The sequence below is a fragment of the Magnolia sinica genome, chromosome 18 (genome assembly GCF_029962835.1).
Source record: "Magnolia sinica isolate HGM2019 chromosome 18, MsV1, whole genome shotgun sequence".
Classification (NCBI taxonomy): domain Eukaryota; kingdom Viridiplantae; phylum Streptophyta; class Magnoliopsida; order Magnoliales; family Magnoliaceae; genus Magnolia; species Magnolia sinica.
Genome location: NC_080590.1, coordinates 18,487,458 through 18,503,522, shown reverse-complemented (window position 1 = coordinate 18,503,522; position 16,065 = coordinate 18,487,458). Strand labels below are relative to the sequence as shown.

Here is a 16,065-nt window from a genome sequence, read left to right as displayed (position 1 = left end):
TTTACATGGAAAAACCCTTGTGGGGAAAAAAAAATTCATAGCACAAAGCAATAACAAATCACTATGAAAGCAAAATTACAAGAGATAGAATCACTTATAATGTCAAAAAACCCTCGTACTTTTTTACCTCCCTAAATGTTAAAAATGTTAGCCCTTAATTATCATACCTTAATCCCACAATTACACACACACACACACACACACACACACACACATAGTGTCATATTGGAATATGAAATAATTCGCGTAATTATGCAAAACTGCGTGCTCTGTTGATCTAGGCATTAATTAATCAAGATCTATTCAAACTTGTCCAAAGACCAATCTGTATAATTTGAGGCTCACTCGATAAGGTGATCGATTGATTGAACCTCTATTGTATGTATAAATTTAAGACACCTATTGTATATATAAATTTAAGCCATCTCATAACAATCCCCATCATGGCTTTAACCTTTGTTCATGAACCACAACTCTAAATATCTAATTGCCTCCATCATAGCTTGTCCATCACCAACGCTTTTCATACACGGTCCATCTTCATCATCAATTTTCCAGACCTAGAGAAGTCGAAAAGAATCAAAACTTCTCTATGGGAATTAATTATCTTCGTATGTTTGCCGGATTCATGCTCGTATGAATTTTCTTGAGAGTGAGACCTCCTTCCTCAAGCAACTATCGGATAAATGATGATGAATATCAACATGTTTAGTACGAAAATGATAAACCAAATTAATTGTACTTTTGTTGTAGTAATTAACTGACATGACCTCCAGTTGAAGTTCAAGTTCGTTCATCATTCCTTGCAACTAAACACCATCTTTAAATACTTTCGTCACTAACATATACTCAGCTAATGTTGTGGAAAGAGAAACCACAGATTGAAGCTTCGACATCCAATTGACCACTCCACTCGCTAATACAAATAGATAGCCAAATGCCGACCTTCTATTGTCCACATTCCTTACGTAATTTGAAATGTTAAGACATAGTCTATTATACCTTGTAAATAATAAAGTAGTCATTTCACAGCCTCTTAATGTTGCTTGTAAAGGTTTGACATATATCCACTTACAACACCGATTGCATGTGAAATATCTTATCTCGTATATACTATGACATACATTAAACCGCCAACTGCACTCGAATAAAGCACACGAGATATAACCTACTTTTCTTCAAATATCATAGGACATTATTTTGAAGAAAATATAAAGTTAGCAATATGAGGTATGGTAACTAGCTTAGCCTTGCACAACTTCACCAATACCTTTTAAAGGTACTCCACTCGAGATAATTGTAATCTGCTCTTCCCCCCATCTCTGTGTATATCTATGCTAAGAATCTTCTTTGCAACCCTTAGATCTTTCATTTAAATATTCTTAATCAAGGAGTCTTTAATATATTGATCTTAGACATGCTTTGACGGTAATATGCATGTCATCAACATATAATATCAATAAAATGAATCCTCCATTACTTAGTATCTTAAAGTAGATACAGTGATCATATTCACTCCTAGTAAACCGTTGACTCACCATGAAAGTATCAAACTTCTTGTACCACTGCCTAGGGAATCCTTTCAGGCCGTACAATGACCTCTTTAACCTATAAATATTATTCTTTGATCCATTTTCTTCGAACTCCTCTAGTTACTTTATATATATCTGTTATTCCAATTCCCTAGGAAGGAAAGCACTACAGAGCATCAATCTTGTCTTACATCGTCACCATCCACTTTTCAGCATCTAGGTCATCTAGTGCTTCTTGTAAGGTAAATAAATATTTCTAATCCGTAATTAGGGCGAATGTAATATTCGAGTAATCTTTGATACCACGGAATCCGCAAAAACAAACTTTAAATTCAGATCACACGATATTAAGCAAACATAAACAAAGTAATCACAAGCACACACAAATTTTACGTGAAAAAATTCTTACAAGAAAAAAACAACGGCACAAATTAAGTGACAATGAATCACTAAAAAAGCAAAAGTACAAGAGATGAAATTATTTACAATGTCAAAAAACTATCATATTTTTTCACCTTCCCAAACCATATAAATGTTTAGCCCTAAATTAACAAACCCTAATCTCACAATTACACCCATATATAGTATCGTACCTAAAATAGGAAACAATTCGTGCAATTACGCAAAATTGCACGTACCGTCAATATAAGCATCGATCGATCAAGCACACCTGCAATTGATCGAGTGATCGAACATGCTCAAAACTATCCAAAAAGTTTACAAGTAAATTCTGAACTTCATCAATCAATTGATCAAGATTGTCCAAAAGTGTTCAAAGACCAATATGTATAAATCGAGACTCACTCAATTGATGGACCAAGGTGGTTGATCAATCAAACCCCTGTTACATGAGTTGCAAATACTCTACAATTTGAATAGTTATTTGCAAAAAGTCCTTTTATAAATCATCTAAAGAGGGGTCGGTATTTCAACGTTAAATTTCGAGTTTCACAAAACACTTCGGATGCAATCATTATCGCTTTATTTTTATAATACAACAAAGGTTTACAAGGTAAGACAGCTGGGGATCGAACCTAGATCGTTTGCACACGCTACATTGTCCACTATTTGCACCTGTTCTTTGATTTATGGGGGACCATCTCTACTTACAAGCCAGAGACAGGTATTTTATTCAATTCACTATATTTACAGATCCACTAATATTTGAACTTGTATATACGCATTTTCCACTTGGAGAATTGCAGTAATTTGGATATTGGTCTATGAAAATCAAAGAGGGTGGGTGTGAATATCAGATCTTATTACAACACTGATTGAGCTGTATTCATTTATGCTTTTGGAAGAGCTGAATGTGAAAACCATTGGGAAATGACAGGCCCGGACTCCGCACTATCTCTCCTCCTTTGACTGCTATCCACCTGCAAGGGAGGGACTGTTTCTGTTAACTACAAGCGTAGGTTAGGAAAACCATAGTGACAAATCACGATTTCGGTAATTTCTTGGGGGATTTTTAAGTTTTGAGGTTTTTCTTGGGATATTATAGGGACAATATCACCGAAAATAAAAATATTTAAAAATACTTATTTTAAATATATGATTTTTTACTTTTTTAAGTTAATATCACAATATATAATATCATTTGATGTGTTTTCAGAATTATTATTATTATTATTTCATTTGTTTTGGGTAATAATCCAGTATGCATTTCAAAAGCCCATTTCAAATGTAAGAGGTGCACGTGCACCCCAAACACATGGGACTATCCATCTTGATATAATGCGGAAATGGTATGATGATCGGAACTGTGCATCTTTTGGACACTATCGAGGATGGAACACAGTCTACAACTTGCATGTAATGGATGGTTTTGATCATGAATGTGGGCTGTTGAAAGGAAATTTTTAAGCGGTTGTTATTCAAGTCCAAAAATCTATGGTTAGGATCATTCTTTCATCTTGATAATTGGATTGTGTCCAGATCAACCTACAATCTCTAGAGTTTGGCCCTCCCAGTGGGACCGAACATGCTTGGAGATGTAATTTCTTAGTTTTAAAGCTGTCCTAAACACCCAACAGATTGGTTTCGCCCAAGAACCAAAACCAATGTGACTTAGGGTACATCCAAACGAGCCATTAAAGCAGGTATTCTGATTCCTATTTTGAAGTTCCGCTGATGTTTTCGAGGGAGTCGCATATAGTAGTTGAACATATTTAGGGCATGTTTGGTCGGTGGGATTAAGTAGTATGCCCTTGTATTAGATGGGATTAACACCATTATTGCACAATGATTGCATGCCTGGAAATGCAATGATATTTGGGCCATCCAATTCCTATGTTTGGGATACAATTCTTGCCATGGAAAAACATTGGATTAAGCAGAATTCAGTTTGGTAGACCTGAAATTGTAATCAACAAACCAAATTTATAATGGATGTCGGTCACTTGTACATGTATATAATTAGAATATCATGTGTAAAGGGCATATATGGATGGACGACATGTATAAAACACATGCATCAATGTGGGGCCCACATGTGTAGTGGATTTCAAAATTCATCGGAAATCTCACATGTGACCAAATGCAATTCCATCCCACCTAATTCCATCTAAGCCCATGTACCAAACAGGCCCTTAATGCTGTTTGGCTGACACCTAAAATTGAATGGTTTTCTCATTTTAGTTACCTGTAATTATGTATTAAAGATCATAATTTTTAGTTAACTAACATGAGATGAACTCATTTTTATGCATCTACCAAAGAGGCCCTTAGGATTCTTATTGAATCCAGTTATGTTAATATGTCCAACAATGAATATCTGCTACCAGCCCTTGGATTTCTACATCTGTCTATGAGGGGGTGTTTTGATCATAAGTTACTTAAAATAAGCTACTTATGCCTTAAGTAATAGCTTATCTTGATTTCTATTTATTAAACTGTAGTGATTACTTTAAATAAAAAAGGTATTTATTATTGACCACAAAGCAAACTTATCTGAAATAAGTTACTTATCTACTGCTGTAAGTAGCAGAAAAAGTAACTTATATTTGGTGGTATCCAAAAGGGCCCTAATTATATGAAGATGGCTAGTTCAGCAAAGGCAATGCATAACATGATGTAAGATATATATGCATTGTTGGATGGATGATTGCATGCATGGTACCTGTATTTTGTAACCAAGTGATGAAGAAAGATTGTCATTTGTAGGCGACTGAAGTCTGCCCCCGCACAGAATCTCGTTCCCCCACCAAAGGCCATAAAATTCTTAGAACCCTGGCTGGTATCCACGTTCTGTCAATCAAGAAAATCCCATTGAAAATGTTCTTGATTAATATTAGCAAATGGCATTCCTAGGAACACCCCCTACAATAACATGATTCTATGTTTAAATGACAACACTCCATTACAGTGGCCCACCTCCCATCGCCATGGATTGAATTTGAGCGGGTACTCGTACATCGTAGGGTTTAGGTGGACAGCCGGAGGGCACACCATAACCAACCATCCAGATGGAATTGTATATCCTGTGCCATCAACAAGTAGTTAAACATTCAAGTCGTTAATAATGAGATGTGAAATCTATTATCATGCAAACAATGTATTCTTTGTCGAGTTCCATGAAGTGCACATTGAAATATCATGTCCTCACAATGTGGCACATGTACAGTACTGTGATTGATGTAGAGTGGGCCATGGAAACTTTTGTGACCAAGATGGATCAAAGAAGGCCCATTTGAAGGCGGAAGTGATCGAGATTATCAAAACCCTAAAACATGCATAGCTCACAAACTGGAATGAGTTATTCAACGTACCATATATGATTTTGGGGTAGGAGAAGCCGCTTTAACCACCCAACCCCGTTTTCCCACACCAAATTTGCGAGATTCCATTAGATCAACGGTCAAATGTCTATTTTAATTTCATTTTTACTATTTATAGTAAGTTTTAATTTGATTATTACTTTTGATCCTTTGAGCTTTAGGAGTCGTGCACGATATGAAAATAGCTTAGAAAAATGAGGAGAATAACATGGTTAGGCCAAATTAGACACTATTTTTGGCTGAAAACCATGAAGTCCAGTATAAATCATGATCGTCTATAAATAGTAAATAGTAAATTTACTATTTATAATAAGTCACATTTTTTAAGGAGTTTGAGTTGGAGTTTAATTCTCAAAATTCTTCCAAAGTTTGGTATCACTATTTAAAGGACTATAAATTCATTTCTATTATCGGTCAATCTATTTTCGAATGTATTCGAATTTTTTCTATTTTCTTATTTTTCCTCATGGAATCGAGGAATATCTTTGAGAGTCTAAAGAAGCTCCGTGACTTTGGAGAAGTTGTCCTTGAGGAAGACAGTAATCGACCTCATCAAGTTCATCCCCGAGTCAGTGATTAAGTCCTTTATTTTATGGGCCACCATGTGGATGGGTCGTGACCCAAAAACTCATGGCAATCAAATTATTGTAGTCACTTTGTTAGCAATCCGATCACGAGCTGCAAGTGGATGATTAGGATTATCTGATCCTTGCAATTTTGGGGTGATGGCTCACACATGGTGTTCATCATATCAGTGGGCCTAATCACTACAATAATTTTCCACGAATTTTTTGTGGGCCACACTTCATGGAATTTTTATATTGTACCTTTCAAAATAATACAACACACATGTTTGGTCACCTTTGATCTTGATATCCTCCGTTGCTCTTCTGAAAATTCCAGGCGCAATATTAGCCAGCCTAACCGTTTCACTGATAACCTACATGTCCATGCACCATTCAACTCATAAGAATAATAATCACGTGCCTCATCACGTGCGAGGGAAGATGGATGATGAAGAAAGAAAAAACAAAAGAAAAGAAAAAGAAGCTGTCGCCAAACACAGCCGCCTCTACACATGCCAGTGTGGCACATTTGTGAAAGATCTGCGCTGTCCATTAAGTGCATCTGATCATTTATGTACACTGGCCAAAGCATCAGACCGGTCGGCTCATTGAGTGGGCCACGCTACATTGATTATGGGCCGTCCATCAATTTTTTTAACCATCCATATTTCCAAGAACGTGTGAGCCCATCAGATAGGCCTAGTGGTCATGGGCCCCACATGATGAAAAGCTCAGATCTCCTTCCCTATGACACGTAAAAAAGATCCTAGTGGTTCGATTCACCTGAGAAGTAAAAGTCATTGATTTATATTCTTCCCAAGTGATTGAAGAATCTGGATCTTCCCTCCTCCTCAAAATCTCTTCATGCTCCTCCTTAAGAAAAATCACTCAATCAGACTCGTACCATCTTTGCATATGTTAGTGAAAAAGAAAGAGAGTGGAAGAAGATCAAGCACCGTTAATCTCTCAACCACATGTGGGTGATCTGCAAGAAGCTTCATTGCTACGGTTAGAGCGGAGGAAGTGGTTTCGTAGCTGGCAAAGAGCAAAGCAAACATCAGATTGAGAGCCAACTCCTCCGTCAACATACTCCCTTCCTTCTTCAACTCATCAATCAACAAGTCGAAGAAATCTCCACAGCGTTCCTTGGGCGAAGCATGTCGCTCATCTAGCATATTCTTCAACACCTTCATCGCTTTCTTCCGTCCCTGTAAAGACCCAAGTGCTGAATTTTTTTCAGACAAGTAGAATTGTTTGGAAGAGATACTATATAAATTATCAGATTGAGATTACCTAAAGTTGGCCTTGATTTTCAGTTTGTACTTGTGGGGGTCCTGTTTAATGAACCAAAAACCAATAATCCCAAGATAGAAGATCCTAGCCATCGAATCACTGATCTTATTTTGTTGGAATGTGGGAGATTCCTGCTTTCTTTTTCTTTTTTGTTTTCCTGACCGTCTATTTGTATCCATCAACGGAAGGAATTATTAAACTTTTAAATAATAATAATAATAAATCTTGGGGAACTTTGGTTTGTGGACCATCCACAGGGCCGGGGGTCCATCATTTCAATGGTTTGGAACTTTGAATTGATGAACCATGGGCCCAATTGAACATGTTACTGTAGATCTTAGGTCAAGCATTGTACCGTGCCACTTATTATGAGAAAAAATGTCAATAGTTACCAATGACGTGAAAATCACCTGCATGCATTTATAAAAGGAGGTGCCTGGTATGTTGATAGGGAAGGAAATGAGTCCATCAAGGAAAGCGTAGAAGTTCTCTCTCAATTTCTTCGAGGATGCTGATGAATCATAGCTTATCAACCGCTTAGCAGTTAGATCAAATATCATCTGTGGAAGAATATCAAAGAACCAGGAAATTTTTGCGTTGGTCATAAATTCTCACATTTTAAGGCAAGCTAATTTTGAAGAGTGTTAATATGTGTGTGTGTAGGTGTACATAGTCCTTATTGACTACTGTGATATTTTATGTAAATAAATATTGAGGGGGAGGAGAATGAAAAATCTAACCCTAATTCTTCCCCTCTTCATGGCAATAGAGCCTCTCTCTCCCCATACACCCACACACACACACACACACACTCAGTTTGTGCATGATCATTGATGTTATTGTCAGGCGCCCCAAAGGCATTGAGCCGTCGCAATATTCTAGTGGAGCCAACAGTAGTCGCCACCACCAGTGATAGCCAATCATCGTGTCACTAGTGGCTTCACTCAGCCGCAGGCTGCTTCCACTAGCAGCCACCATCAACGAGATCAGCATTATCAGATAAAAAGTCCATTAATCCAATTTCATCCCATCAGTTAAAGGTTTCTGCGCGCTTCTCCATCCACAGAAGGGTCTACCAGGTGGATGGTCCACAATTACTGGCTCTACAATCCCATGTACAGTGGAAAATGTAGAGCGGCTAGCTCATGGCTAGGGGAGTCAACAGGCCAGGTTAAGGACGGCCCAGCTCAAACCCGGCTCGACCCCATGCAGGCCAAAATAGTCCAGCCCAAGCTCGCCTCTGCAAGTTTATACAGAGCCTGACCCAAGCCCAGGTAGAACTGTTGATAGTGACTGTAAATTTGGTGGATCAAAACTTGGATGGCTGGGATGTGGGGCCCAGGTTATATGAGTGCATTGTATCAACCCCTGTCACACTTGAACCCAAAACCATGGATTCCTTAGAAGATAAATCCCTAAATCACTTCTCAGGTGGGCCACCTTCATCAAAGTAAACTAATCGGGTAAACCAATCTTCCTATACCCGTCCCTTTGTTTTGTCTGCAGTGGCCCACCTTCATCAAAGAAAGCTCTGATCTCACACATGCATCCGCACGTGGATCTGTATGGCTCCCACACGCTTGCGAAATTAGCAAAAACCAAAATCAAAGAACGAGCTAGATTGGGAGATGTTGTGAACGTACAGCTGATGTTGATTCTTTGACTTCTAAAGAGGGTTGGGTTGACCATGAGCTGAGTGTCCTACGTACGGACTGGTCTACTTCACGAAGGAGACTTCCTTTCAACGTTTCTACACCAAAGAGTTTCAATCCAAGGCCTCTGAGATACTTGTGCAAGAAACCATGCAACGTGCCCATGCTCTGCGTCCCAAAGATCTCTTTGAAGCTCTCTGGCCACCAGCCCTGAAACAAACGGTCTTCTTTCTGAAAAATGAAATGGTTGAAGTCTTGATCTGTAGAGACTATGACTGGCTGGCCCACCAAGCTGGTTTTAAAGATGGGGCCGTATCTGAAACCACAAACATCATCATCAGGTGAGTTCTCGTTGAAGAGAGGGATGTTCCAGTGCTCCTCATAGCAGTATAAGATGTAGTGCTCCTCGTTGAATTGGGACTCTTAAACAGATCAGACGATTGATCAACACTCTCCATTAGTTCCAACATTCATTTCACGGGCTACCATGCAAATATCACACTAATATGATAATCTTAGTCATCTGATCAATGGCCTCTAATATAGATTATCAAGATCAATTGTACAAAAATAGGTATAACAAATGATTCAATCCATCTATTTGATAGTTCTCATCATGGCTTGGTTATGATTCTAAAGAATTGTTGAGATGTGGAGCTACATCTGGGGGCTGCTCGACCGGTCATGGCCCATGCTTGACCGGTCGAGTGGGGCATGAGTAGTTGTGGACTGGCTCCACTCAAAGTCTAGCGAGTATCAATTTTTGGGTTCCGATTTGCTCGACCGGTCGTGGCCCATGCTCGACCGGTCGAAGGGTCCGCTCGACCAGTCGTGCAGTCTGCTCGACCAGTCGAGGTTACACAGATTCGTTTCCGGATTTGATACGGACTGCGGATTTTTGAGTTGGCTTTCGCAAGGGTGCGAAAGGGAAGTTGCCTAAACTATATATAGGTGTCCCTAAAGCTTTTCTAGGAGAATGAGAAATAATTCTAAGATTTGAGCAAATGATTTTTTCTGTACTTCCAAGGGAGAGGTTAATATTTTGTCTTGTAATCTTCATTTTTCTTCATAGTGGAAGTTTACATCCATAGTTTTTTTACCTAAGTTTGGGGTTTTTCCACGTATATCTTGTCTTGTGATTTGTTTGGTTTGGTTTGATTCTTTTCTAGTTTATATTTCTTCCTATTTATCGTTTGTGGGTGAGACCGGAGATTAGATCTCGGTTCACAGCGTTGTTGGTGTGCTGCGCAACAACTGGTATCAAAGCTATTGGTTTAGTTCTATTGAGAGCGATGACGGAAGAAGGAAAAACTAGAATTGAGAAGTTTGATGGTACAAACTTTACCTTCTGAAAAATGTAGATGGAGGATTATCTGTATTAGAAGGACCTCTATATTCCTCTAGGAGGAAAAGAGAAGAAACCAGAAAAGATGATAGATGATGAATAATTTTTACTGGATAAGAAGGCTTTAGGAACAATCCGACTTTCTTTGTCTAAGAGCGTCGCCTTCAATATATCCAAAGTGAAAATTACAAAAGAATTAATGAAAACCCTAACCATCATGTATAAAAAGCCCTCAGCATCCAACAAGGTTCATCTTATGAAATAGCTATTTAACATGAAGATGTCAGATGGTGGGAGTGTGACTGAACATCTAAATGAGTTCAATACAATCACGAGCTAGTTGGAATCCGCTGGCATTGTTTTTTAGGATGAGGTCAGGGCATTATTGATCTTGTCCAGTTTGCCAGACAGTTGGAATGGTTTGGTGATTGCTGTGAGTAATTTTTCAGGGTCAATAAAACTGAAATTTGATGATGTGGCTGGTCTAATTCTCAGCGAAGAATCTAGAAGAAAGGCATCAGGAGTTTCAGGGGACTCAGGGAATGCTCTAAATGTTGAGGGAAGAGGAAGATCGCTGAACAAAGGAGACAATAAACACGAGCGTTCTAAGTCAAGGAAGAAGTCAAAGGGACTGAAAGACAAAGACGGGTGTTGGCATTGCGACAAGAAGGGGCATATGAAACGTGATTGCAGGGCGCTCAAGAAATAATAAGGAAACTCTCAAGGCGGGAAGGATTCAATGAATCTATTTGAGGAGAGTGACATAGAGGCGTTGATCTTATCTCTTAATGCGAGGAATGAGTCTTGGGTTATAGATTCGAGTGCTTCATTTCATGCCACTTCATGTAAGGAAGTTCTACGTAATTATATATCAGGTAACTTCGGGAGAGTCTACTTGGGTGATGATAAGCCGTGTAGTATTGTTGGAAATGGGGACGTTCATGTAAATCAGAAAGACGGAATGGATTTGAAATTGAAGGATGTCAGACATGTACCGAGTTTGAAACGTAACTTGATTTCAGTGGAGCAGTTGGCCAATACCGATTATGTAACGACATTCACCAGTGATTCCTAGAAGATCACAAAAGGTGCCTTGGTGATATCTCGAGGTAAGAAGGAAGGTACTTTGTACGTGACTTCAGGATCGTATAGTTCACTCGTAGTCGCATCAACTGGAGTGAATGGGCAGTTATGACATTAGAGGTTGAGACATATGAGTGAGAAATGGATGAAAGTACTATTATCAAAAGGGAAGTTAACAGGGCTGAAGTCTATTGACTTGGAATTCTGTGAGGATTGCGTGTATGACAAGCAGAAGAGGGTAAGCTTCAAGAAGACGGGACGCACTCCAAAGACGCATCTGTTGAAGCTTGTACACACTGATGTGTGGGGACCGGCACAGGTATTATCTCTTGGTGGCTCATGTTATTTTGTTTTCTTTACTGATGATGCTAGTAGAAAACTGTGGGTCTATTTCTTAAAACATAAATTTGATGTATTTAAGAAATGAAAAGTTATGGTAAAAAATGAGACAGGTAAAACAGTAAAATGTCTCAGATCTAATAATGGGGGAGAGTACTGTGATAAGAGATTTGAGGAGTATTGTTCAGCGAATGGAATCAAACATCATAAAATGATTCCAGGGACACCACCGCAGAATGGTGTAGCTGAGCGCATTAACAGGACCATCTTTGAGTGTGTCAGGAGCATGAGGTTACATGTAGGGCTGCCCAAGACCTTTTGGGCAGATGCTGTGAATACTACTGCATATCTCATGAATAGAAGTTCCTCAGCACCATTGGATGGTGGGCTATCAGAAGAAATGTGGAGTAGGAAAGAAGTAAACCTTCCACATCTTAGAGTGTTTAGTTACACTTCATATGTTCACATTGATGCAGAGCACAGAAACAAGCTAGATGCGAAGTCCAAGAGGTGCACGTTTATAGGCTACGGGCAACATGATTTTGGCTATAGGTTTTGGAATGCAAAAAACATGAAAATCATCAGAAGCAAGGACATAGTCTTCATTGAAAAAGTGATGCATAAGGACAGTGTGAAAGAAAATAAGGCCGAGAAAAAAGAATTCGTAGAGTTGGAAGAGTTACTAGATACGGGTGTTACAACCCCACAGGATGATCATGCACAGGAGTATTATGAGGCAGAACTGCATACACCGGTTATGAGGAGGTCTACTCGGGAGAGGAGACTCACGGTCCGATACTCACCCTCCTTACATTATCTACTGTTGACAGATAATTGTGAACCAGAGTATTTTGAAGAGGCATTACAGTCGGATACACGGGTTAAGTGGGAGCAGGTCATGGATGATGAGATGGACTCTCTTGAGTCTAATCTTATATGGGAGTTAGTCACTCTACCCAAGGGTAAGAAAACTCTTTATAACAAGTGAGTTTACAAACTGAAGGAGGAACATGATGGTTCGAAATGGTACAATGATAGATTGGTTGTGAAAGGGTTTCAACAAAAGGCAAGTATCAATTTCACTGAAATATTTTTACCTGTGGTGAAATTGTCTAAGATTCGTATGGTCTTGAGTATAGTGGCTACAGAGGACTTACATCTAGAGAGCTAGATGTTAAGACAACCTTTCTTCGTGGGGACCTTGAAGAAGAGATATATATGCATCAGCCGACAGGATACATGACACCAAGAAAAGAGAACAAGGTGTGTAAAATGAAAAAGAGTCTATATGGCCTGAAGCAGACTCCGAGGCAGTGGTACAAGAAGTTCGACAGTTTCATGTTGGGAAACGGTTTTAGGAGATGCCATGCAGACTACTGTTGTTATTTGAATAAGTTTGATATATCGTACATCATCCTTCTTTTGTACGTTGATGATATACTTGTGGTCGGTTCAAGCAGGAAGGAGATCTCAAATCTCAAAAGACAACTGTCTAGAGAATTTGCCATGAAGGATTTAGGAGCAGTAAATAAATCCTAGGCATGAGGATAACGCGTGACAGGGAAAACAAGAAACTGGTTTTGTTAAAGGCAGAATATATATCCAAGGTACTTGATCGATTCAATATGAGAGGTGACAGTGACAGTGAGAGTGCAATACACTTAGCTAAGAATTTAGCCTTTCATTCAAGGACCAAGCATATTGCCATCAGATATCACTTCATATGTTCGTTACTGGAAGATGAATTGATTGCTCTGGAGAAGATTCATACAAGTGAGAATCTTGCGGATATGCTGACCAACGCAATCACATGGGAGAAGTTGAAGCTCTGTTCAGCTTTGATTGGTCTTCAGGCTTGAAGACGGGGAAGCGATGCACTCCGAATGTAGAAGATGAAGGCTTATGGTGATATGTTTCCAAGTGGGAGATTGTTGAGAAGTGGAGCCACATCTGGGGGCTGCTCGACCGGTCGAGTGCCCCACTCGACCAGTCATGGACTAGCTCGACTTAAAGTCTAGCGAACATCAATTTTTGGGTTTCGAGGTGCTCGATCGGTCGAGGGGTCCGCTCGACTAGTCGTGCTGTCTGCTCGACCGGTCGAGGTTACGCAGATTCATTTCCGGATTTAATGTGGACTGCGGATTTTTGAGTCAGCTTTCGCAAGGGTGTGAAAGGGAAGTTGCTTAAACTATATATAGGTGTCCCTAGGGCTTTTCTAGGGGAATGAGAAATAATTCTAAGGTGTGGGCAAAGGGTTTTCTCTATACTTCCAAGGGAGAGGTTAGTATTTTGCCTTGTAATCTTCCTTTTTCTTCATAGTGGAAGTTTGCATCCGTGATTTTTTACTCTACTTTGGAGTTTTTTCACGTATATCTTGTCTTGTGGTTTGTTTGGTTTACTTTGATTCTTTTCTAGTTTATGTTTCTTCTTGTTTATCGTTTGTGGGTGAGACCTGAGATTAGATCTCGGTTCACTGCGTTGTTGGCGTACTGCGCAACAAGAATCACATATGTTTGGTTATACATACCATCCCATCCATAGTCCAGAAAAAAGGATGGCTACAAAAGATGAGGCTGATAATCTAATATGAATTTCATCATATAATCAATCATATATATATATATTTTTTGCATGGTAGCCCTCGCTTGAAAATGTGTTCTAAACATAGAAGGTTTTGATCGACGTGTTGGACTGTCCACGTTAACCGATGCTATAGAAGCACTATTACATATAGGGCTGTGGGAGCATTCGAGCATTTACATGGGATTAGCTTATTCTACACTGAGGTCAAATAAAAAGAAAAAATATCCAGCAGGGTTGCCCTACTGTCAAAGTTGGACGGCCCTTCTATATTTTGATGGTTTTTCTATAATAATAATAATAAAAAAAGGTGGTTTTCAATTGTTTTCTATGGATTGGCCTACCTAATGGTTGGATAGGTACTGTCATCATCATGGTTGGGCCCCAAACAAACATAGTGCACGGTTTGGATGGCATGCACAAAACATAGCGGGCCCCACATAGCAATATCGTATTTAGCTTATTCTACACTGAGGTCAAATAAAAAGAAAAAATGTCCAGCAGGGTTGCCCTACTGTCAAAGTTGGACGGCCCTTCTATATTTTGATGGTTTTTCTATAATAATAATAAAAAAAAAGGTGGTTTTCAATTGTTTTCTATGGATTGGCCTACCTAATGGTTGGATAGGTACTGTCATCATCATGGTTGGGCCCCAAACAAACATAGTGCACGGTTTGGATGGCATGCACAAAACATAGCGGGCCCCACATAGCAATATCGTATAAACAGGTGCATGCTTTTTCTACAGAGAAAAGATAAAGAAAAAGAATAACCCTTCACATGTAGCTGAACTTGTCGAATGGGCTTTTTTCTACAAGAACTAATCATATTTGCGAAATGACAATAAAAAGCATAGAAATTATCAGAACTTGTGGATAAACCTCTACGTTTTACACTATTCATGAAAAATCGCATCCTATAAAAGCTTTTGAGTGTCAATTAACAAAGGTAGTTAAAATGTGAAATGATATTTTTACAATTAAATGTTAAAGAATTGTAAAAAGACATTAAAATATGTCCACAAGCCCATCAAAGGGCAATCCAATCTTTGAGCTTTGGATCACCCTCATGTTTGAGCTCATGTCGTAAACTGAGCTGGTGAAATGGATGGACAGAGTGGATAAAAAAACATCATGGTGGGCCTCACAGAGTTTCACGTTACGCGGGAGATTACTCTATCCATTGGTATGGTCCATATTTTCAAAAAATAAATAAATAAAAGAAAGAAATAAGAAAAATGTGTATGTAGAATCTAACAATAGATTTTTCATCCGCCAAGCCGTCAGTCATGATGTGGGTGGGCCTCACCAGGGCCCAATTTACAGGTTTGATATGATTTCTCTGAGTTTTTGTAACCGAGTTGATTAGGTCAGTACCTCTCCATACGTGTTCTGACGAAGGGATGAACATCGGACCCTGTATAAGAAGAGAAGAAAGAGAATGTCTCTCCTAAGAGAGGGAAGCCCATGGATCCTGGAGGGATCTTCCCATTGCATTTTGGATTTCTCCATCTATAAATCCAACGGCTGATCCAAACGATAGCGAAGGTGATCATACATACTCCAATGGGCCCCATATGTGTTCCCTCTCTCTTTCTTGGGTTTCTAAGAGGGGAAGAACTACTAATATCTGAACATTGACCAAGGAAAGAGATTTGAGTGATTCAAGTGAGACCACCACCTCCTCCTTAAATAGGGACGGGGATTGCCTGCGACAGGAAGCTGGGTGGGGCCCACCGTGATGTTTGTGAGAAATCCACCCGTCCATCCGTTTTGCGGATCATGTTAGGAAGCGGATTGGCTGGTGTACCACACACCTGCTATATAGCTGCTAGACGCGGATTGGGTCCTACCCTCGCCGTGATGTAATTGTTTTATCCGCACCGTTCATCGATTT

The 16,065-nt window shown here is 39.3% G+C and overlaps 1 protein-coding gene across 1 annotated transcript; it reads right to left on the bottom strand.

Moving 5' to 3' along the window:
• Positions 1–2,693: 2,693 nt before the first annotated feature.
• Positions 2,694–15,808, bottom strand: LOC131233876 (cytochrome P450 87A3-like). Its single transcript, XM_058230708.1, has 9 exons — positions 15,546–15,808; positions 8,814–9,138; positions 7,581–7,730; positions 6,834–7,085; positions 6,661–6,750; positions 6,173–6,251; positions 4,908–5,014; positions 4,654–4,781; positions 2,694–2,911 (listed from the first exon to the last, which is right to left on the bottom strand). The coding sequence occupies exons 1-9, from the start codon at positions 15,743–15,745 to the stop codon at positions 2,818–2,820; spliced, it is 1,425 nt and encodes a 474-aa protein (XP_058086691.1). The 5' UTR covers positions 15,746–15,808; the 3' UTR covers positions 2,694–2,817.
• Between the last annotated feature and the right edge of the window lie 257 nt (positions 15,809–16,065).

What these genes read in the sequence shown, in the direction of transcription:
- LOC131233876 (XM_058230708.1), bottom strand. Translation starts at nt 15,745, where the DNA reads ATGGGGCCCATTGGAGTATGTATGATCACCTTCGCTATCGTTTGGATC. An exon ending in CAATGACTTTTACTTCTCAG is followed by an intron (nt 6,252 to 6,660) that starts GTGAATCGAACC and finishes ATGGACATGTAG; the next exon opens with GTTATCAGTGAAACGGTTAG. An exon ending in CACTTGGTTACAAAATACAG is followed by an intron (nt 2,912 to 4,653) that starts GTACCATGCATG and finishes CCTCCCTTGCAG; the next exon opens with GTGGATAGCAGTCAAAGGAG.